Source organism: Ruditapes philippinarum, unplaced genomic scaffold, assembly GCF_026571515.1.
Source record: "Ruditapes philippinarum isolate M1 unplaced genomic scaffold, ASM2657151v2 ctg582_1_1_1_1, whole genome shotgun sequence".
NCBI lineage: Eukaryota > Metazoa > Mollusca > Bivalvia > Venerida > Veneridae > Ruditapes > Ruditapes philippinarum.
Window position 1 is genome coordinate 31,706 of NW_026867385.1, and position 24,275 is coordinate 55,980.

The following is a 24,275-nucleotide window of genomic DNA, read 5'->3' on the forward strand; positions in this document are numbered from 1 at the left end:
CAGTATATATATTTTAAAACACTTTTTTTGTCTCGGTTTTGTGTTGTGTTTATTGGCATTGGAATGGTACATTTTTTTGACATTTTCAAAAAAAATCTTTCAAATAATAATTTTTAAATACCAAAAATAAGTGCACAAAATATATGAAAACAAAAAAATGAAAACAACTTAAAAAAATGATTGCTGCATTAATTAATTTTGAAAAATTACGGAACACCTGAAGTGACATTTATCCACACTTTCTCCCGGAATTGAGTTTGGTTTTACGAGATAATAATTTCCCAAAATTAGAAATATTATTTCGTTTTAAACGAGATATAAAATCTTAATTTTACGAAAATATTGAAATTCGTTTTTACGGAAATATTGGTTTCGTTAATTACGAAATATTAATTTTGTTATTACGAAATTTTTTATTTTTTTGGTTAATTTTTATTAAAAAAGGGGTTTGAATCTTTTAAAATTATTGTTTAATTAATCAATAAACAAAACAAAAAATTTAAAAAAAGATTTTTTTTTAAACTTAGTCTTATAAATTAAAGCGCCAGTAAAAAAGACTGTAAAAAAACTGCTTTAAATTAAACCTTTGGCCCTTAAAAACGTTATATTTTCGGGCCAATCTCATTTTTAAAAAAAAAAATCAAATTTTATTTTTTAAAAAATAATTTAAATTTCAAACAAAAATTTTATCATAGTTTTAATGACCTTTTTTAGTTTTTTTTTAAAAAGGGCCCTTTTTAAATTGACCTTTTGAAGGGGAAGGTTTTAATTTTATTTTCTTGGTATCCATCTCGTCTTAGGTTTTAAACCCATATTAGGGTTAAAAAAACTAAAATTTACTTTGTACATAAAATTTCCCCAGCATTCAATTTTTTCCCTTTAAAAATTTTTATTCCCGCATCAACCGCTTCAAATTTTCAATTCTCCTGTGTTTGCAAGTCTTTTTAATCCTGAATTTTGTTAAAATATTTGCGATACGATAAGCCTAGGTTGATTTACATATTTATTGAAAGTGTTTCAAATATAAAACATCTTTTTTCAAGTATTTACTGTTGCATTTTTTTGCAAAACTACAGAATTACATTAAAGATTTAGGGGAGGGAAAAAACATTGTACCATAACAGCGAAGCCAGATGGGTTATTTCTCTTATCTTGAAAAGTGATAGTCCTTCAGTATTCTTTCCGACTTACAAAAAACGGACATAACACACTATCATATATAAAAGAGAAGCTTTAAAAAAGGTTTTTTCCCTTTTGAAAATATATGTTTTTTTTTATTGAATTTTTATATTAAAAACTTTTAAAAGGGTTTATCTTTTCCGAAAAAGTAATAACATAAAAACAGGAGGCCTTTATTTTTCTTGGCCAAAAAATTTAAAGGGATATTTAAAATTGTTTTCAAATTTTATCAAGCTTTTTGTATAAAAGCTTATAGGTTATTTTCGACCCTTACAAAAATTTTAATGTTTCGAAATAAAGAAAAAAAAAAATTAAATGGATCAAATTTTTTCTTTTCTTAGACATTTGCAAATTTAATACCCTGTAAATTCCCAAAAAAAAAAATTAAAGATAAAATCTTTCATATAAAACCCTTTTCTCCGGGTGTAGTGAAAAATATTCTGAAAAAACCCCAAACCCCCTACTTACTAACGTGCTTAAAAAAAAATAAAGTAAAATTGAATTGCTGTGCATATTTCAATTTAATCTTTTACTTGTAAATAGATTCATTTATTACTTATTTCAAAGCTAAGTGAATATCAAAAGACCCGTTAGCTCTGAATACTACTGTGAATATCAACCAATTTAACTCCAAAATACATTCTTCAGCAAAAGAAGAAAATATCTCAGGTGTTGATTTGTCATTATATGCAGTTAAACCCATGAAGAAAAGTCATCGTTTGGAAAGACAATACGTGGATTTTATCGGCAAATGACATTTATTCAGACTTCAGTTCATGTCTTGTAATTGATAATTGTTTTATAAAAGTATACTTTTTAAAAAAAACTATGTGATGATCTTCTGACACAGTAACAAAATAAAATATCATATTTAAAAACAAAATGTTGAATAACATTTGAGTTTTCTTTGACTTACAAGTCAAGATTTCTATAGCAAAACATGAGCAACCAGTCAATACAAGCACAGAATAATTGAAGAGATCATCTTTGCGGTTAAAAGATAAATGGTGTTTCTAGACTGGTTCCAGGTTATTACAAATGCGATTACAAATGTTAACATAAACATGTAATAACTCAATTCTGAGTTAAAGAGTTTAAAGAGTTTTTAGGTATTGTTTTGTTTTTATCTATTTTCTTTAACTTTGATTTTCATTTCACAAATAGACTGAAAATGAGCATGGCATTCACTGTCATTCCACTTCAGGTTGTAACTTCCTTTAAAATGTGCACAGTCTTCTTTTCCCCCACCATCATCAGGTTGACCTTCATTCCAATCCGTAAAAGATACATCCGAGTTGTCGTCAACCCATTTGAATACACCTTCTGTATCAGCATCTGTGAGTCCAAACCAAAAGTCAGTACCTGTAAATGAAATTTTTAGGTGAGACGGATTAATATTTCAGATAGATAGTTCATATTATTATTGAAACAGGTAGTATAACTTATTCGCTGAAATTCTTAATGCAATTAAGTCCCTTACAATTATCATAAATAACCTCAAATTCAAAGAAAGACAATTTCATCACAAGTAAATAAAGGTTATGGACATACCCGGTATGACATTCAAATTAAGTAAATAAAAACTTTTGATTACTAAAAAGTGATAACAAACATAACCAGTTAAGGAAATAAACTTTACATGTACAAACCTTTTAATGTACTTAGATGGTTTCTTAGGAACGTGTTTTCATCTGCATTTTCTATTTGGACTAAATCAGCATGAAGTGTTAGACACTTGCACTGTAATAAGAATTTATATTTTTTTCAATTAACAATAGTGATCTGCTTTTAAAACATCAATGTCATACGAAATGGATAAAAAATTAACATCACAAAATAATTAGGGAACTCGCATACATTTCATGAAGAACATCAAAAGTGTCAAATCTGTACAATTGTTATGAAGCTTATTAAATTTTGTGCATTATCAAATAATAGTTAAGATTCAATCCTTAGAGCAATTTTTCACGCATTTTCGTATAGACACGAAAGTCAATAAAAATGTGTTTAAGTTGAGTGAAACATTAACTTGCATGCCGGAGCACGTGATACACAAAAGGGGCATAATACTGCAAAGGTGCTTAGCATATTTATCTGCCCTTTACTTTTATATTCTGGAGTTAATATTTTTAATATGAAAACATCAAATTATGTTATAAAAAAGAAATAATAAAGAAAAAATGCCTTTCAGGTTAAATGCCTTTAAGAGTATCTGTTCCTTTGAAATAAAATAGAAATAAAAAATTTCATATTTGATGGTGAGCTAGTACTTCAAGTTAAAAGCGATAGTTTTTGAGAAATGTAATTTGACAAGTAATTTAATCTAAGAAAGGGGAAATAACTATACAAAAATTATATGTTTATCTGTCCTTTAGAAATGCATTTCAATTTCAAATGTCAACGAAAATTCTAGGGGTTTTTTTGTTTGTTTTTTGTTGTTTTTGTTGTTGTTTTTGTGATTCACTTTGACAGTCTTTAAAAAAAAAATAAGTATAACAGGGGCATAAATGCATTTTTAGGATTATATGCCCTTTGAAATGATGACATAGTTTGATAATGAACATGTATAACAAGATTCAAGATAAGAACTGTGTTTGTGTCCAACAAAATAATCCCAAACAAAATTGTAAACAGTGTCAAAAGGTAAGAAACATTTAACAATTTTAAGATTATCTGCTAATTTGAATTAGCATCCACTTATGACAATAAATATGTATACAAAGTTTGAAGTAAATAACATTAATTTATAGTTTTTGGAAGAATTTACATTACCAAAACTGTTAGCTTCAACTGCAGAAACATGTTTAAACTGATTAAAGAAGTGTCAAAACTCCACCACGTGACATCCAGTATATTTTTATGCATAATGTCATAGGTACTAGTATATTTCATTGTTTGGGCCAATTCTAAATTATGGACATAAATATGTCATCTACGGAAGCAAAACATTATTCCTTTTATTGCGTTATGGCCTTACTTGCGATAATTTAAATCTAAGTGTGCTGAATGAGAGGATACGCAGTTCGTCTAATTACAAAAGAAAAATACAGAAAGAGGCTGAGTGAATTCATTAAAAGTCATAGTTTCAAATTTGACACAAAAACAAGAAAATTTGTTTCTTATTTCTTACTCTCGCTTGATAAAATGAAGAGTTTTCCTTCATAATCACGTAACATGAACCTTTGTAATGGATCCATTCATCTGGGCATTGCGTACACATCTTGTCTTTATCTTCTAAGTCTTTGGGACAGAAAACAAATCTAGCTTTTCAAATAATCATAAGATTAAAAAGTAAAATGAAATAAGTTAAGAAATATAATTAGTTTCACTATTGATTGAATCGCACACTTTATTTCTGACAAAATGTGTGGGTTTTTTTACCTTTCATTCTACCATTTTTCTTACATAAAAACTTGACTCTGGTTAAGCCCTTGCTGAAATGCCCAACAAATAATTGTTGAGTCATATACGCAGGTAGTTCATGAATGATATCAATTCTACATTTTGCAATGCAGGCATGGGATATTGAAAGTCGCAGAACAAACGTAAATGGTGCTTATATCCGACTCATATATACTAAATAAGATAAAAGATGATTTCGTTACACACTTTGTAAAGTTCCACAATGCAATGCAATATTAATGCATTCACCTTCTTTACTGACTTTTTCCTCCAGCTCTTCTAATTTGTGTTCCAGTCGGACTACCTTTGATAAAAGTTGCTCCTCATAATGGTATTTGGAACAATGCTGTTCCGCAACACAACAAACAACGTACCATGCAAAAACGACTCCTAAATATCCTTTCATGTTAACAATAACAAACGGACTATATCTGTCGCAAACTCTTTTGTATTGTTTTAATCGAATTATCAGCTTATATATTAATGATATTGAAAGTCACTTGATATGTGAGAGTATCGTTTTAATTATTTTGATAATTTATCAAGCGTTCGTGTGTGTGCATTTACAGATATGTGAAGAATTAGTAAGTACCTTTAAATATTCACACGCTACTAATGATTGCAGACAAGTTTGTTGACTATTTTATGGATAGAAAAGTAAAATGCAAGATTTGGTTAAAACATACGACCACTACAAACCAGAAATAAACAAATGTAGAATCATTTGAAATTTTTGAACACCTTACTGACGATAAAACACGAAAGCCGATAAATCAATTGTAATCAAAATTATATGAGCTTGACATTCTTCCAACCAATATTTTGAAAATGTTCAAAAATGAACTATGACTTTTAATAACCAAATGTAAAAATATGCTTTAATTGTCATTATTCTGATTGCCGTAGTTGTATTTGAAATTGCCGTAGTTGTATTTGAAAGTAAGCTGTAAGAATTAGTTCGTTCTGGGACTAATAGTGTATCTTTCTGTCTCAGGTTCGTTTGAGATCTTCCAAAACGCAGTGACGCGCTATGATCAAACACGATATATTTACTATCAGCTGATTTGGTTTTTGTCATTTCCTTTCATTACGGCTTTTGTAACTCACTCTCGAAATGTGGTCATGAATAAGTCTAGGTCCAGATTTGTTGAAGGTTTAACGCAAGTCCCTTCAACTGTGAATTACAAATATAAATGTATTACATATAATTGTGTTCAAATTTGACGCCATTCGGATATGAAATGGCTTAGTTATTTAGTTTTGAACAGCAGTGGTCATACCGATAAATGTAAAAATATGACATTTGTTAAAACACTGTAAATTTGTGCGATCGTTAAATATTGTCAACAGATTGGATATACACATTCAGATCAATATAAAATGATTTAATTAACAAAGGACAATCATCCTACCATCAGATCACTTGTTTTCAGCTGGCGGAAGCAATTCAAAAATAGTGAATACAAGATTAGTAACAGGAAAGGGCATGGATGAAAGCGGAAAATTGGCGGAACGTTAGTGACGTCAATTTCAAAAGCGCTACAAACGGATCGGCGGTTAACGAAGCGAACTGTCCGGCATTTTTTATGTCTGCTTCGGATCTACTTATTTAGTTCTGACCAAAGAATTGAATATGAGACATTTGTTTTAAACATTATTTTATCGTATTTAACTAGATATATGTGTTATCAATAAATTAATAAAATAATGATTAACGGTAATAACTATTAGAATTCTCCCCAATTTTATTTAAATAACTGATAGACTGTGCTTAGTAGAAAAAGATACTTTTCAATTAATACATATTGTTATTTTACTGTATATAATCATGTTGTTATTTTATTGTATATAATCATATTGTTTTGAAACGTACGATTACATGTGTGAATTAATTATATAAATCGCATTTGCTTAACATTTAAGTCCATGCCTGTTGAGTTTCGAGATATGAAAAAGCGGAGAATGGCCGGCTATCGGGCATTTTTATATCATTTTTTTCGAGTGGAACGAAATTGTGATGGCGTTCTTCTTCGCTTCGTCTCCACATGTGAAGCCTGGTCATAGCTACATGATTCAGACCCCTAGAGAACTAGCGACAATACTTTCAGAAAAAATGGCGCTTGTTACATTTTGTATTTCTTTTACGACATCAAGAACGTCATTTATTGTATTGTTAGAGTGCGCCGGATTTTTACCCCTTGTTAATTGAAAATTTCACAGAATTGTTATTTGTAAACATTTTTATTGGGTTTTTTTCACTGTATATAGAGAACATGTTCACAATAAACAAAATATTTGTCTTTGTACCTTTAGTTATAACCTTGTTACTTGTACAGGTATTTTTATATTAAAGTATAAATGCATATATAGTGCAATTAGTCTGTGTCTGTCAACCTGCCTTTACTGTAAAAAATGTATATTCTTTTTGTAATTACGACATAGTATCTCGTAGAAACAAGTTTATGCTTGGAATATTTACAAAAATAATAAATTAAAATATATCGTTATATAAAAATAATATTATTCATGTTTAGTAAACCAAAAGGACCTCCTTATATTTCACGTGCACATGAATAAGAGTAGTTTTTGACGCGCAAAATGAAAACGTTGCCTTGCATAATTTGTATATGTTTATGCAAAACGTCAGTTGTTTTAGTACATTTTTAAGATATTGCATTCAGCCTATTGTTAAAAAGAAACACCAATTCCTATAGTTTTTAATAAATGCTAGATGGAACGTGACGCTCTTAAAGCATGGCTATACATTCGGGTCACTAATTGTTATTTGTCTAGCGCGTTCGTGTAAATAATGTTTTGGCTGTTTAAAGATGATGTAGTGAAACATGTATTAATTTGACAAAACAAAAGCGTATATGCACAGCTGTTTGTTTTTTGTTGTTGTTGTTTGTTTTTGTTTGTTTTTTTTTCGTCCCTTTAAAGCACCTAGTATATGGATTTGTTTCCCTTTTCAATTTGGTATCAATGATTTTTAACAAATTCTCAAATTGGCTTGTGTCATGGTTCGTTACTAAATGTATTTTTTTGAATAGGCGCATCTTGACCTGTTCACAATTGGGCTGGAAAAATCCTATAAACAAACACACTATTTTGATAAGAAAATTAACATTATTGATTAAGATAAATTGATATTTTGCCATTTCGAAAAAGAAATTTTAATTAATCTTTAAACGTATGTACATGTGATGTAATTAAACTCTTTTGGCAAGAGCATAAACACTATAATAATAATAATAATAGATGCAACATGAACCTTCAAACCTGGATAGATTACGAGTATTTGTTATAAAAAAGTAAAATAGAATCGTGCATGCTCAACACTATATATAAATAACTGTAGACATATAACAATTAAGGCCTGGTATATCAACCTTTGAACAATAAGAGCGTGCCAATCATTAGATGGATAAATACGCATCTGAACAATCATTTAAGTATAATGAATTTGAAAACATCCTAGGAAAATTTATGTATTAAGTCCCCACCAAGTATTAGAAATGCATTCATTTCTCTTTATAATCATTCCTCATAAATAAGCATACCTGGTGATTAGTTTATAAAGCTAATTAACCATGTCTAAGGCATGCTCAAACAAAGCCAATAAACGAAATTTCTTTGTTTATCTATATAATAGGAGTTCAATTTAGTGAGACATCGTCGTAGTTTGCACCAAACATGTTCTATGTAAGTTTATTTCTAATATTTTTCTATGATGTCTGTAGATTGAATATAACTTACAAGCTGACTATAATTAATTCAATTATCAATTATGTTTGTAATGTGGCGAGTGGCGGCGAGAAAAATAACCTTCAGTTTATAAAATGTTCCGGACAACTTTTAAATCCGCGAGATTTTAGGTCGAAATTGTATAAAATGTCGCGGCTAATAGAAGCTCTTGCGTTTGTTTTTTTTGTTGTTTTTTTCTTTCTTTCACCCCTCGTTGTAAAACGTCCAGTTAGTTTAGACTAAGCCACGCAAACATCTGCCTAGTTATGTAGCCGATCGTGGTCGTCCTAATCCGCGATATTTAATCCCCTTCCGCAAAGCGGGTAGGGGATTCTAGGAATGGTCTCCGTCTGTCAGTCTCTCCGTCCGTCCATCAGTCTGTCCGTCCGTTACACTTCCAAGTCCGCTCCATAACATTTAAACCGCTGAAAAAAAATTAAAATAACTTGGCACAAGTGATCACCATTATGAGACGATGTGCAGAGCGCAATAATTGGATTGTTACCCCAAAGGTCAAGGTCACACTTTTAATGTCGAGTGTTAAAAAGTGTACATTTCGTGTCCGCCCCTTAACATTTAAACTGCTGCAATGCTTTCAGATAGCTTGACACAAATGATCACCATTATGACACAATAGTAAAGTCACTACCCTCAAGGTCAAAGTCAGTTTCAAAGGCCCAATGTTAAAACATCTAGGTACTTTTCATTTTAAAATTACTTGGCACAAATGATCCCTACCATGCACGATCTGCAGAACACAACATCCAGGTTGCTACCCCCAAGGTCAAGGTAATATATTCTCCATAATTTTTTGACTTTAATAACTTAGCACAAATAATCACTATCATGAGACTATGTGCTGATGATATGCCTAGCGCAACATCAAGGTCATGGTTGGTTAAAGGTCAAGAAGTACAAATTCATGTCTGCTGTGGAAGGCGTTTTAGCTTTAATGAACATGCATATAATTATAATACAAACAAAACAAACAAGTATTTTGTTTTGTTTTTATCAGATAATCTCGATCTCGATCCCGTTTGAGATTCAATCTTTGATACAGTAATTTTATTTAAAAAATCAACAAGGAGAAGTTACGGAGTGCTAAATCCCCTGTCGAACAGGTAATAGGATGGTCCGTTCATACATTGACAATTAAATACATTACAAGGGGCAACAAACCAAACATAAGGTCGTTAAGTTTAAAGTTGATATCTTTTAAACAGTTTGAGTTCTAACCTTGATAAAAAATTGAGCATGAAACATATAAGGCAATATTATATATATAATATAATGAAAAATATGTAGAGAAGAGTTATAAAAGTTCTATATAAAGTTCTTTTATACTTATGCTCCATGCCAATTAAACATGGAAAATATCAATGGGCAATGACATAATGCGAAGAGTTTTCATTCTTGATATCTGCTTTCCTACTTACTGTGATCTATCTCCATTGATGCTTCTTATTTTTATTTCTAAAACAGCACGCAGCATGTGTTATGGTCGGTCTGGATTGAAATAATAAAAGCAAACAAATGGCACTTTTAAAATGAAATTTATCTATGAAAAATTGCAAAGAGCAAAAACTAAATCCAATTGAAAGCTTGCTATCATTTTTTTTATCTATTATCGTTTTTCCTTCCATAATAAATTGTTGTGATAAATTTATTTGATACGCCACATTCTTGCAACGCCCTGTAGCCCTTTCCAATTTTTGTTCGGTGCCCTGCTTGGTTCTTTGCCCCTCGTCTGAGATTGTTGGCTGCTGCTGCGTTAAGTTAACGTTGCCTTAACTTGTTGGTCAGTGTTCTCATATTTAATTAATTTCTAACAAACCGCTCAGGTATCATTCTAGATAAATATTACAATTCTCCAAAAAGGAATTCTTATCATCAAACAGATGACAAGATTTAATTTTTTTATTTCAGCGATAAACGTTTAATAATAATGCAGCAACTGCACAGTTTTCATGTAAAAAAACAAAAACTAATATTGTTTGTGTATTTGTTTATTTGTTTATTTGGATTCCTTTTTATTCTGTAGCGTGTATGCTCGCTCGCGCGCGCGCGTGCGTGCGTGCGTGCGTGTTTGTGTGTGTGTGCGTGCATGGGTGCGAGTGTTTGTGTGCGCGCGCATGTGTGCGTGTGCGCGTGCAGGTGCGTGTTTTTTAGCTGTTTTTTTTTTGTCGTTTTGATGCAAAAAAAAATAAATACTCATGCCTACGGCCTTCGTGGTCAATTCCTACGCAATAAAATTCCAAACCGGTGTTAAATAGCCGATAGACACCGCTAAGACCGATATTATTTCTTAAATCTAAGAATTGTTGGTCGCGTGGGTTCAAATCCGTTCAGAGGCAAAAATCTTTACACTCATTGCCTAGAACTGATTATATCATAGAACGGGGGTAAGCTTGAGAGCTTCCAACACAATCGAAATCTGATAATTGAGTATAAACTAATTAATGGCAGAACTGCATCAATATAAAAAGCTCATTTAACACTGAAATATGATTGATTATTATTTCTTTAATCGAGAACATTCATAAGCCAAACATACATACTGTATACAACTTTCCATATGTTTATGAGTTAAAAAGGGTATATCACTTTAATAAATTGCAATTGATAAAACCTATAAAATGTTCTATTTACTAGTTAAGAAGTTGTTTATAATGTTCCTTTCAATGTTTGTTGTTGTTGTTTTCTGAATATTTTTTATCTATATTTATTTCAAATCTGTCATTTTCTTTTCACAAATGAACATTAAAGGATCATCACAGATCCGGTCAATCCATTCGTAATTCCTTCCGGCGAGCATATTTACGCAATGTACCATACCAGTCTTGGAAATGCCAGGTTGTTTACGCGCCCAGTCTTCAAAATAGGGTGTCGATTTGTCGTCAATCCATTGGTAGATGCCTCTTTTAAAAACATCTGCCAATCCAATCCAAACGTTAGAACCTGGAGTGAGATACATAAGTCATTCAGATAAAATAAAGGATCATTCAGATAAAATAAAGGATTAACTCAAGATTTTTATTTCTTCGCCAATTTAATAAAGCTTCTCAGAAGACGTAATTATTTTTTTATTCTAACACTCCTCGTGATTTTGTCACTAAACACAAAGAAGAAAAAACGGCCAACACGGTTTAGGAACTTTTTGTATATGTAGATTTCTTTTCATATAATGCTTAAATAATATCTAACATACACAATGGTAGGATACTACGTCATCGTGCACCTGCCGACCTTTTTTGTAGAAAATCCGTCGACTCGAAGGTAAAATACGATTTTATTGCAAGAAATAGTTAGAGTATCAAAAATGTAATGTAGCGCATCAAAGAACGGCTGCGGTCCTTGAGGTAAGGTATTTAATTTTTTTGAAATAAGTGAAGAAAAAAAAATAAAACTATGTACAGCAATGGCATTGCCATCCTGATATTTCTATAAAATAATAAAAAGATATAAAAGACCTGAAAAGCAAAGCAAGTGGTTGTTTCTGCTATTTTCTTGGTTCTACATTTTCTTCGCGCCCCATTAGCAACAGCTAAAGCAGAATTCAACATTTAAACATAAAAAATGGCAAAGTTTTTGAATTCAGAATGAGCGGAAGATGTGTTCATAACGGCCCTATACTGTGACATATACGTGCCGTTCCGTAAAAAGAGGTGTATGGTTTTTAAGTAAAATAATGAATTACCCCTAAACATGAAAACAATGGCCGGAACAAAATACAATGAAATTGTTGTGGATTATGAAGCATCATTTGGAAATTTTAAACGGCGCTGTATTTAAGTGGATAAAACATGTTTCAAAGAATTTTGGAACTGACATTACTTTATTCAATGCAAAAAAAGCAAACACGAAACACAAATCTGAAAGTATGACAATGTGTCATTTACAATTGCATGAAACGCATGGAATACTGTTTAATGTCAAACTTGACAGAGATTGTCAGATACAGGGATAGTTGAAGAGAAAAATATACATGTACTTTATGATGATTACTATGGTTAGTTCAAGTATGTATAGTGTTTTGTACATTATATTTCCACAGCTTTTACCAATTAAAGTCATATAATGCAAACATCAGGAAGGTAGGTAGGTAGGTAGGTAGGTAGTCTATGATTATTCACGGTCAATCCGCCCGCAAGGGCTCAAAAAAGCATCTTTCGCTGTCGAGTACGGACTCCGGGCATGTTACCAGGGATTTTTTTCCTTAAAGAGTCAAATTTGAAGCACAAAGTGGTGATAATTTACCTTCGCGCAATTTCCATGGATAATAAGCCAAAGATATGAATTTTGAGCCAAAAGTAGTTCACTGTTTGGCGAACAATGAGAACCTAAATGTACAGTTACCTGTAACAATATGAAAAAAGAAGCACCCTAAAGAGCTGTTTGCCAACTAAGGGCCGTGTAACCTGTGCTAGGTTCCTCTCGTACCCTAGCACACCATCCTTGTCGTCTCTCCGCCTACATTGTAGGGCAACTCCCCTCGGCATTAATCAGAACATCGGCAGCTGGTTTGAGTTCAAGGTCTGGTCTTTTTCGCCATTCCAAGTCCTCAAATCTTCTGTTGATGCCCTGTACATTCACAGCGACGAGCACGCTACGAGGGAAAGTGATCATAATGCAAAAACCTTTGATCGGCTATTGATAAATACCTAGTTCATGGGTATATTGTATAATCATTTACGGTGATAACAAGGCTCTGAAGAGTTTACGCTAGACAGTCAACCAACAGCTAGAAGTTCCCATCTGTGACGACAGTCGGTGACAGTTTCTTGCAGATTGCCCTTATATCATATTTGCCCTTAAATCATATGTAAGACAGAAATAACAAAAACTAATATTTCTATTTAACACTTTTGATTATAAACATGACTGCACATAAGATAGACTTAACAATTACAGACCTTTTGATTCACTCAGATAGGTTTTAAGGAACGTGTTTTCGTCTGCGTTATTTATATGGACTAAATAAGCATTGTGGTTTATACATGCGACCTGAAAATAAAGTAAGACGCAAGGTTATTTATCGGAGAATTTTGACTTCCAAACAAAATACTAAATCACTATATCTTTACTACTTTACCAAAAAGCATCAGAAGAAAAAGATGTATCAGGTAATTGGCCAATCAGTTACTTCTTGAAAAGCAAATAAAAACAAAAGGCTTTTGAGAAATAGAATAAAAGCATTTCCGAGGCACATTGGGTCTTTAAAGTTTAGTTTTCAATCTGACTTACTTCTGCTTTTAAAAATGGTAACTCATCCTCCACTAGCAAGTAACAAGATCCATCGTTATATTCCCAACCATCTTCGCACCTGGTAGATACTTTGTCTGTTTGGAGAAAAAAAAATAATCATGTTTAATACATTATTTATGAAATATTTTATCTCTTATCAAATTTTAGAAGTTAAGAACAAGTTAAGAACAACTAAATGTTAACTTTTTTGTCTTTTGAAAAAAAGTCAATCTAGTTTATACATTATCCTTTTAATTGTCAAAATTGCATGTATATGTAATCATTTTTAACAAATTGACATATCCTCAATCACTTTCTCTTTGTTTATACACTTGGCGGTGTTGGACAGTACTACATCAACATCATTCCATATCATTACAATATTTTTTAAGAGACATTATGCCAATATAAGTGTAAATGGTTTATTTATTTGTTAGTGATTTTTGACTTTTTGGGGTAGGGAAAAAAATTACAATAACTGCCTTAACTGACGGTTTTTATAAATTCACATAAAAGTGTCTTATGGAACACAGAAAAGAATAAAATATCAACCAATCAAAACTTTTTTCATAAAATAAAGATCGCCAATTATGCTGCTTGATTGCCTTTATATGAAATCGTAAATCAAATGTAACATTTACCTCTTTTTTGCATGTAGATTTCTTGTTCCAGCTGGAATACTTTCTGTTCCAGGTTGCGGACCGTTGCTAATATTTCCTCCTTATCTTGGTACGACGCATGTCCTGCAATACAATAATCAAAGCACAGAAGGCGCTGAATTTGTTTGGGTCTCAGAATGTCAGAAAGGTGAAGGTTGTAAGACTATAAACCAATTTGTTTGTAAAGTGTCACCAAATTCTGTTTCCAGTGTTATAACTATAGTACGTGGCTATAAGACTAATTGCAACACTGATATTCAATTCAATGTTTATTTGGCTTAATCAATTAAAAAAAAAACAAACAAAAAAGACACAAGTAGCCTGAACTGGGATTTGAACTCAGGACCTCTCGCTTCTAAAAGGGAGCGTGTAAACCCCTCGACCACGGGGAGTTATAAGATAACAGTCTGAAGAATACCAAATTATTCTTAATTAGAGTTTGTAACCCTTATTAATTTCAATGTATTTTGTTCACGGTTAATCTGTTGCTTAACACTGAAGTAAATAATCATGGCGCTGAATACAAGCATGTATATCTATAAGAATAACACAACATTAGAAATTAATACGCCTTCATTTGACAATCTTTACGCAGTGATCTCCCCTTATTTTTTCGGCGTTAATGTACATATGAAGGAAAGTAACCGCTTCCAAAAAGCGGACTACTTTCGGCATTTGCAATTAACAGCATGAGGGTCTGAAATTTCGCTACCATTATTTGTTTGGTCTGACGACCCAAACAAATAAAAATGAGCCGCGTCACGACAAAACCAACATAATGGGTTTGCGACCACCATGGATCCAGACCAGCCTGCGCATCCGCGCAGTCTGATCAGGATCCTTGCTGTTCGCTTACAAACTCTATAACAAGTAGAGAAACCGATAGCGAACAGCATGGATCCTGATCAGACTGCGCGGATGCGCAGGCTGGTCTGGAGCCATGCTGATCGCAAACGCATTATGTTTGTTTTGTCATGGCGCGGCTCAAATGACATATCGCAAAAATGACTTCTGAACATCCTTTCATACTTGATAAACTTAACAGATTGATATGTCTATTCCAGAGTCATTTCTGCCGTTTTTTATTAGGTGTATCAGCATAAATTGTAACGTATGACACGTGACTACATACTTTTTTAAACACGAATGCTCAAAAAGTACTATTAAATTACTCTATATCCTTTAATTAAATGGTTCGTAGAGTTTAATGCTAAAATTTTATTCCAATTTGTAGCTTACTATAGAACCAATTGCACCAATATGAGCTTTTGTTCGTTGTTGTCCTCTATAAAAAATGCTCCTAAGTCTAAATTGGGATCGACATGGGGTTCACTTAGTGTACATAAAATCACAAAGTAAAACACATTTAAATATTCTTGTGTGAAACCACAATGTCCAAAGCACGTGGAAATTGCCATGTTAATACTATAAAAGTTATGTAATCATACCTATGGCTTCAACATTGCGGTCACTTAGTTCATATAGACTATAAGTTATAGAATAACCAATTTTAATAAATTTCTTCTTATAAACCTAACATATATAGTGTGCATCGCATTGTTTTCCTCGAAAAATCAAATTATAACGCTGAAATAAAAGCACTCATTTACCTCTTTTGTTGACATTGACTTCCAGCTGTTTTACTTTCTGGTCCAGCTCGGCAACCTTGTCTAATAGTTTCTCCTCCACATTGTTTGACGCTTGCACCGCAATACAATTAACAAAACAGAACGCAAGAATGACGTCTACAATCCCTTGCATGTTTGCTACACTTAAACAGATTTATATGTCTATTCCAGAGTCCCTTCTGTCGTTTTAATAAGGTGTATCAGCATATATAGTAACGTATGTCACGTGACTTTATTTTTTTTTTAAACCGGAACGCCAAAAAGTTATATTTATCCTTTGAATGAGTTCGAAGAGTTTATAGATATTAAGGTGGTAAAGACTAAAATTGTTTATGATTGCGTAAGCAAAATTTCAGATATTTGCTATTTAAAGTACAATACGTGTAGTTGTAGTCTTATATGTTTTTGTTGGTTATATCAAAGGTGTAGAATGGCATTCCTTAATGCTGTCCTTTGTGTTCAGAATTATATCTAATGGTCAGAGATTTATCCTACCCGGTATTAAGTTCAGTTCAGTGGTATTTTAATGATGCATTAATTTCAAAACAATTATGTACCATAAAGTGTACATGTATACATTAAGCTATATCTAATGAAATAGTATATGAAAATTAAAAAAAAACATTAAAATATTGTTGCTATCATTACTTTATGCTATTTATTATACAATTGTAAATAAAAAAGATCTATGTTATTTCATATACACGAAAATTGTACGTAAACAGAATAAGATGTTCCGGAATAAAATATTCAACTGCTACCTTTAATAGGATTGGCGATAATTTATTCAAACATGCCCACTCTTGTATATGTATATATGTAAATGAACATACTCGTGAAATAAATATGTTTTAACTATACATGCCCACTCGCTTTTAATAAAATACTGGTATGCTTTCAAATTACTCTCGTTCAATATATTCTATAACTATATAATCATTAAGCACATAAAACATTAATTTTACGAGCCATATATACCAAATATATAGAGAATATTGAATTATGCGTGTAGGTTCAATACTATTATTAATAGAGTTGAATAAAATTATATTATGCAAGCCTCTGGCAAGCAAAATATTATATTAATCTACGAATTCAATAAATTCAGTAATTTATCACACAGTCGTTGCAAAAAATCATTTTTCATTGACGCGCCTATAGTGTGACGCCAACATTTAGCAAGTCTTTACACTATGTTTATATCACGTCAAAATATATGCATGGCCGTGCAATACCATTTTTACGGAGTCGCAAAATCGGCAAGGTATGTGATAAATTTTTTTATCAAATAACCGTGTCGATTTTACGACTCCGTAAAAACGGTATTGCACAAACGTACATATATATTGACGTGACATCATTTGCGTTATACAAACATAGTGTAAAGACGCTCTTAATTTTAGCGTTAGGCTATAGGCGTGTCATTAGAAAAAGATTCTATTGCACATTAAAAACTTTACTTTGGATATGTTATATGAGAATACTATAATTGTGCAAGTTCAGTACTGAATTTAGTAAACTTGTTGAATAAAATTATATTATGCTCGCAAGAGGCTCGCATAATATAAATTTATTTCAACTTGTCCAATAAATTCAGTCATTCAATATCCTATATTTATACACTTTCATTTTACATACAGAATTATAAGCCAAAAGTTGTAAAACACTATTTTGGCTTTCCGATAGGAATAATAATATCTGTCATATTTTGCGGTTCGGATCGGAATATCCGTCCCGAGGTGACCCGCCCACGACGAGGGACGGATATTCCGATCCGAACCGCAAACATATGTCAGATATTTTTTCTTGCATATTCTACCATATTCAGTTATATTTTAAATTCTTTATTTTTAATTTCAATGTAAATTTATATTATTACAACCGTAACTACTTTCTTTCAACAGCGTATGAATTACAATTTCATTCATAACGGTAAAATGACGTCATCATAAGCGTGCCATTGTACAGCACGCGACTCATCTGGCACCCCCATGCCAGATGAAATTTCCGGCATGGATAAAACTCACGGAAACGCCAGTCTGATATGTAAGAACAGTTATTTCTGTTACAAAGTTTGTAGTATCGCTAAATAAAATCACTGTTTGTAGTTCGGATGTGAGTAATTATATCAAGAGAACATACATATATAGTATGCATTACATTGTTATTCTCTATAAATGTTATTTAAATCATAACCCTGGATTAAAAACAAAATGATACCGCCCTTTAAGTATGCGGAAAGAACATTGTGTTTTCTTCAAAACCCGACAATAACAAGTCTTTGTAGTATCACATTCTGATACTCTACAACAGCCTTTTCGGTCCTGCACTTTTGGATCACTTAGTTTACATAGACTTACACAGACACTACGATACCCACTTCCAAAATTTTAAAAGCCGTTTTTTAACATTTTTTTTCTTCAACTGATGCGGCATTAAAGTTTTGGATTTGATCCGTTACAAAACCTAACCAGAATCACATATGTGATTTAACCTTTTTTTTTCATTTTGTAAATACCCTTGTCCAAATTAAATAACTCTTGTGGATTTTTTAGATAAAACAATTATTTTATTATCGTTCTATACCATTTAAAGTATAAAAATATTAATACCGTCTTTAACTGTGAAGACTACAGTCGACCATGACATTTAGGAACTATGCGAGACCTCGTATGAAGTCATGTAGTCATTCGCGGGAACCGATTAGAGAAGAGTCGTGTACTATATTTAGAACATCTTCAATATTTAAAATTCAAGATAATGTTTTATTTATTTTCTTTAATTTTTTAATACTTAAAAATACAAAAGTCAGTAACTCCCCTTTTTCAATATCTGTAAAAAAAGTATTTTATAAAAAAAGTTGTTCTATTTTCTTAACCATCCGCGCAAAATAACCCGTTAAAAGTTATTTAAATTATAGCTACTTGGGTCAAAATTAGATAAAAGAGCCAAATGGACCAAGGCCACTTTATTACATTGTTATGGTCCCTCTTATTTGTAACAAAACACGCGAAACCCAGATAACTCTTTAATCGGTAAAATGACTTATAACTGCATGTCTCCAGATAAGCCCAAATATTTCGAGAAAAATATTCTAAGATTTTAAGGAAAGTAAAAGGATTTATTATTTAAATAATTATTTACATGCGATTATATAAGGACTGATTTTGCAGTATTTATTACTATATTTCTACTGCGTTACTAACGCAGTAAGGACTTTTTCTGGTAACATCTGTTTAGCAATTCACGTGGTGTTTCCAATGTGTACATTACTTTCTTTGATCATTTCACAATATGTTACTTTTTGAAAACATTTTTAAAATTTCATGAAAATTAGCATGAATCTGGGGACATGCTAGCTGCTTTATATCCTAAAACTAAAAAGCATGAAATAAAAAGAAACTTTGTTTGTCGAAATATATTTCATACAGTGAACACCAGATGTTATATTTCCACGTAGCAAAGAGAGAAAATATAAAAGCTGGTGTTCACAAGCAAACAAATATATATATTGTCAATCATTGAGATATTAATTCAACTTTTATATATATTTCCTTAAACTATAATGCGGTTTAAGGGTTTAATTGCCCATTAAATACAGCTATCGCCAGCTATAATCTTAATATAGTAAATCTCTCTTTTTAATATTTCAAGTTTGAAATAAAATTTAAGATGATTCAGTGGTTTATTCCACTGAATGCGTTTCCACAACAGGATATTTCTTTTTCTTCTTTGCCACTTACATGCGTTTGTCAATAACACCGTCTAGTCGCGGTCTTTAGATATAGTTTGCAAATGTACGAAAACAAGCACAGCGTATCAGTGAAAATTATGAAAACTATGAAAGTTAACTTTATTAAAACCGCCTTTTGGCTTAAAAGAGGTTTTAATGATTTCAATTTGGAAATGTCTATATTAATTAATTAGGTCCGTATTTATCACTAACGTAAAAGGCAACAGCAGATGAAGGTCAAGTTATCCCAGATATCTTGAATGATTGGTTGACCTATGGTGATTAACTCGGAAGGGTAGCGCTAACAAGTGCCGTTTTTTGTAAGACATGGTGCCTTAAAAAGTATTTTCTTCTCCTGACCACCACGGTACGAACAACAGGCTTAGGAAGATCTGCATAGAAATAGGAAAAAGCGTAATCTCTAAAGAACGCCCGAAACGACAAAAATAACAATGTTTCGGGCTCGGTTTGATTAAGCCTGTTCATGGGCGCTACTGGAAGGTGAAAGTTATCATCCACGCACCTTAGCACTGGCTTAAACAGAACTCAACATTTAAACATGAAAAAGGTCGCCAGTCGCCGCTAATGTGGATACTTCGGCTGGACCAGCAAGTGCGCGGAGACTCTGGCCACGAAGGCCAGTATAAGTAAATTCACAAGGTTAGCTTTTAAAAAAGCTAGTAGCGACTCGCTTCGTAATTTCTTTCCAGGGGCGTGTTTAAATGTAAAAATGACAGTTCTGTTAGCTGAAAAGACTTCAGCGAACATCAAAATAAAAGTGACATATAAAGTTAAGGAAGCCAGTTCTCTCAGTCTCTCAGTTTAACAAAGAGGAATATGAGTATATATGAATTAAGATGTAAACAGATAGAATGAAGTCCCTATGTCTATGCACATTTACTATATGGCCTGTTGACCTTGACCAGAAAAAAAAATAGATAAGTAGAATTCATAAAAATGTCTCTTTATACGAAGTTAAGTTGTAATATGTTATTTAGTATTGGAATAAGTGACAGATACAAGTCCTGAAGTAAACACAAGTTGTCTATCAATTCAGCCAGAAAAGCCGGGATCCTATTAAAAAAATAGGATCCCGGAAATTGACCAGTTCAAGAATATAGTTTTCAGAAAAGCCGGGATCATATTAAAAAATTAAGAGATTCAAGGAATTGGACAGTTCAAGAATATAGTTTTCAGAAAAGCCGGGATCGTATATAGGGATCCCGGGATTTGACAAATTCAAGAATATAGTCTTTGATTTTTCCAATTAATTAGGCATATAATTACAAGTATTGTGATTTTGTTAATAAATAGCTCTAAATATATCTGTATCCTAAGTTAAATCAATTTAACTTTCATTACATACAATAAAAAAACTTAACGTTTAATGGCCTTTCATTACGACAATAATCAACACAAATATAGTTTATTAGTTTTTTCCCTTATTATCGTAAACGATCCCGGATCCCGGGCGTCCCGGATCCCGGCCAGTAAATACATACACTAAATACCGGAAAGGATAAAATGACCGGAAAAAAGGAAAAAGAAAAAAATGCACAGAACCAGATGTCGTTTATGTTAATTAAACAAACGAAAACTTACTACAGAGTAAACAGGACTGGTGAGATCGCTAAATCAAAAGTCAGTGTAAATATATATTTACTGAAAAGAATCCATGAAAACAAACATTTTAATCATCAATATATCTTTGCGCTCAAAACAATACTTGCTGCTTTTTAAAAATGGCGTGAAAATTGATCAAATTTGATTGGCTAAATAATTTTGGATCCTAGCCCTGATAGATAAATTTTGTAGAAAGCTGGAAGCTAAGCTTCGATTAAATTTTTGGATTGATTCGGAGTTTTAGGTTGTTTCTCAGTAAAATCCTATCGTAATACCGGCTCGCCGTGGCGAGCCGGCATAAACACGCACACACGATCGCGCACACACACACGCGCGCGCACCAATGCACACACACACACACACACACACACACACACACATGATCTTCTCTCTTCTCCTCGGTACATGCACTTCGTAGAGAAGGTAGTGGGCGTCCGCAGAAGATCTGAAGCAAGTAGGCTGGTTAAGAACCGCACGTTTTGTGGGGTTTTTTTTGTTGTTTTTTTTTACATATGGGGCAGGTTATCACCATCCGGTGTTCGGAAGAGTTAAGCTTCTATCACTATCAACGAACCACCTGTCATGTCAGAAGCCGAGGGTAGTTGCCCCTAGTACGGTTAGACGGTTTGAACGGCGGCGCATATTGCTGGCAACAACAGCCCTTTTCAAGGCTAACCTCCTTCATTATTGGCACTGATTACGTTACGTAAGTGCTCATTTACCGCTGTACAGTGAACTACTTTCGGCTTAAAGTTAATTTCTTTTGCGAATACTGAGAATGTTATTTTGAAGGGTTAAACTTCAATTTTGTCACTGGTTACACTACTTTTAGGCGAATACTGAAAATTGAATTTCATGGAGGTAAATTATACAAGAAAGACCGGTGATGACATTTCAACTTCTTGAATTCTCGGGTTTATCTTTACGAATTCACAATCTCAAGATTTCAACATACAATATTCATGCTTTAAACATTATGAAAATCAATGACCCCCGGGGCGGGGCCAATTCTGACCCCTGGGCTATAATTTGAACATTTTTTGTAGAGTTTCATTAGATGATGTTACACACAAAATATCTAAGCTCTAAGCTTTGCATTTTCAGGAGATTTTTTTTAAGTTTTTACTTTATGTACATAATGACTTTTTCATGACTTCAAGATTTCAACTTCATGAATTCAACTTCATTAATTAATGATTTCAACTTCAGTATATTCACGATCACAACTTCGTTAAGTCACGATTACAACTTTGTGAAGTCACGATTACAACTTCGTGAAGTCACGATTACAACTTCGTTAATTCATGATTATAGCGTGAAGGTGAAATCTTAAAATCGTGAAGTTGAAATCGTTAAGTTCAAAACATTGAATTCATTAAGTTTAATTCACAAAGTTTAAATCTTGAATTGTGAAATTGAAATAGTGAATTAGTGAAGCTAAAATTCATGAAGTTGCAATCGAGACGTTCAAAACGTGAAAGTTGAATTCGTGAAGTTGAAATGTTCGTAAAGTTCATGAAGTTGAAATCGTGTATATACGTGAATTTCGTAGGTTAACGCGAATTCATGAAATTGAAATTGTGAATTTACGAAGATGAAATCGGGAATTCATGAAGTTGAAATGTCCCCACCGTTTCTGTAAAATCACCACCATTTTGTGCTTCAAAATTAATCTCTTTAATTACGGTCATGACTGGTGACATGTACGGCAGCGAGTACATATACTAACAGCGCTTCATAATTTGCGTGTATTTTAGGGATTAAAATCCATAGGTACATGTATATAATTACAGCATGCATGTACATGTATATATAATAACATAAAATATCAAAGTTACGTAAAATTTCAAACACGCATTTTATAAACGTTTTCTCTTCATTTAACTTAAGATAAAGCTCTTACGGCAAAAAAAATTTTATTGTAATTTTTTTAGAAATTTAAAATTTTATATCATTTTATTAATGGGAAATTTTTCAAAAATTTGCCTTAAGGGTTTTTTTATTTAGGGTTTAGATTTGAAAAAAGAAAAAAAAAATTAAATTTATACATCATAAGGGGTCGCCATGGAAAAAGTAGGAGATAACAAAAACAGTATATCTAGTAATACAGTAACCTATAAGTCCTCTTTAAAATTGTGTCAGTCACATTTATCTACACTTTAAGTGTTAAAATTTTTTAAAAAAAATAAAAATGATAAAAAATAAAAAAAAAAAAATTTTTTGTCTTAAAGTATGAGAAAAACAAAAAGCCCAATAAAATAAGGTCGTATTCTCAGATTGAATTGAAAGGGAAATTAAATTTTTTTAAAATTATGTCAAAAAATTGTTTAATAAACTTTTTAAAAATTTAAAAAAAAATCATGTTTTTTTTTCCTGTCAAGTTGAGTTCAAACAAATATTAAAAAATATTGGCAAAACTTTTTGTCCAATTTTTGAAAATAAATTAATTGTATATGAACAGGTTAAAAACATTTTTGAACGATATTTATAGAAAATTCGTGACGGGTTTTATAGGTAATTTCTTCTTACCAAATTAGGCAAAGTATGTTTTTTTACGCGTTCACTGCCCTTTTTCTATTTGGGGTTTGGGCATAATGTACTTTAGAAAGAATTTCAATATAATTTTTCGACTTTCCGTCAGTTTTTTTGGATAACGAGAACAATAGGTATTCCGGTCAATAAAAATGTTAACAAAAAATAATTTAAAGCGGGAGTTTTTCTCAAGTTTTAACCAATATATCGAGTAAAAGCCATCAAAAAAAAGTAAATTTTTATAGGGATAAAAAATAAAAAACTTATTAAAAAACATTATACTTAAATTTTGGTTTGGAACCGAAAGTACCAAATGCCAACTGGTTTATTATTGTACATAAATGGGTATATTAAACTGACCTGTCAGACATATATTCAATCATAATTGTACCAAAACAGACTTTATTTTCCTATGAATGTCAGATCACTACGCTCCCTTCGCAGCTCACAGAGTATCGTTTTACATAATCATGAATGAATTAATATCCGATCTTAACCGAAGATTGACGGGAAGGGCCGAAAAGTTGCGAT

General features: G+C 32.0%; 2 protein-coding genes across 2 annotated transcripts; both read right to left on the minus strand.

Moving 5' to 3' along the window:
• Positions 1–1,920: 1,920 nt before the first annotated feature.
• Positions 1,921–5,046, minus strand: LOC132735949 (perlucin-like protein). The gene is made up of 4 exons (XM_060722991.1): positions 4,831–5,046; positions 4,310–4,419; positions 2,829–2,919; positions 1,921–2,541 (listed from the first exon to the last, which is right to left on the minus strand). Exons 1-4 carry the CDS (start codon positions 4,985–4,987, stop codon positions 2,303–2,305), a joined length of 597 nt encoding a protein of 198 aa, XP_060578974.1. The 5' UTR covers positions 4,988–5,046; the 3' UTR covers positions 1,921–2,302.
• A 5,782-nt stretch (positions 5,047–10,828) lies between these two features.
• Positions 10,829–24,264, minus strand: LOC132735930 (perlucin-like protein). Its single transcript, XM_060722969.1, has 6 exons — positions 24,105–24,264; positions 15,839–15,999; positions 14,211–14,312; positions 13,570–13,664; positions 13,239–13,329; positions 10,829–11,283 (listed from the first exon to the last, which is right to left on the minus strand). Exons 1-6 carry the CDS (start codon positions 24,125–24,127, stop codon positions 11,048–11,050), a joined length of 708 nt encoding a protein of 235 aa, XP_060578952.1. The 5' UTR covers positions 24,128–24,264; the 3' UTR covers positions 10,829–11,047.
• Between the last annotated feature and the right edge of the window lie 11 nt (positions 24,265–24,275).

What these genes read in the sequence shown, in the direction of transcription:
- LOC132735949 (XM_060722991.1), bottom strand. Translation starts at nt 4,987, where the DNA reads ATGAAAGGATATTTAGGAGTCGTTTTTGCATGGTACGTTGTTTGTTGT. An exon ending in GGAAAAAGTCAGTAAAGAAG is followed by an intron (nt 4,420 to 4,830) that starts GTGAATGCATTA and finishes TCTGTCCCAAAG; the next exon opens with ACTTAGAAGATAAAGACAAG. An exon ending in CTTCATTTTATCAAGCGAGA is followed by an intron (nt 2,920 to 4,309) that starts GTAAGAAATAAG and finishes TTCTTATTACAG; the next exon opens with TGCAAGTGTCTAACACTTCA.
- LOC132735930 (XM_060722969.1), bottom strand. Translation starts at nt 24,127, where the DNA reads ATGATTGAATATATGTCTGACAG. An exon ending in AATCTACATGCAAAAAAGAG is followed by an intron (nt 13,665 to 14,210) that starts GTAAATGTTACA and finishes TTCTCCAAACAG; the next exon opens with ACAAAGTATCTACCAGGTGC. An exon ending in CTATCTGAGTGAATCAAAAG is followed by an intron (nt 11,284 to 13,238) that starts GTCTGTAATTGT and finishes ATCTCACTCCAG; the next exon opens with GTTCTAACGTTTGGATTGGA.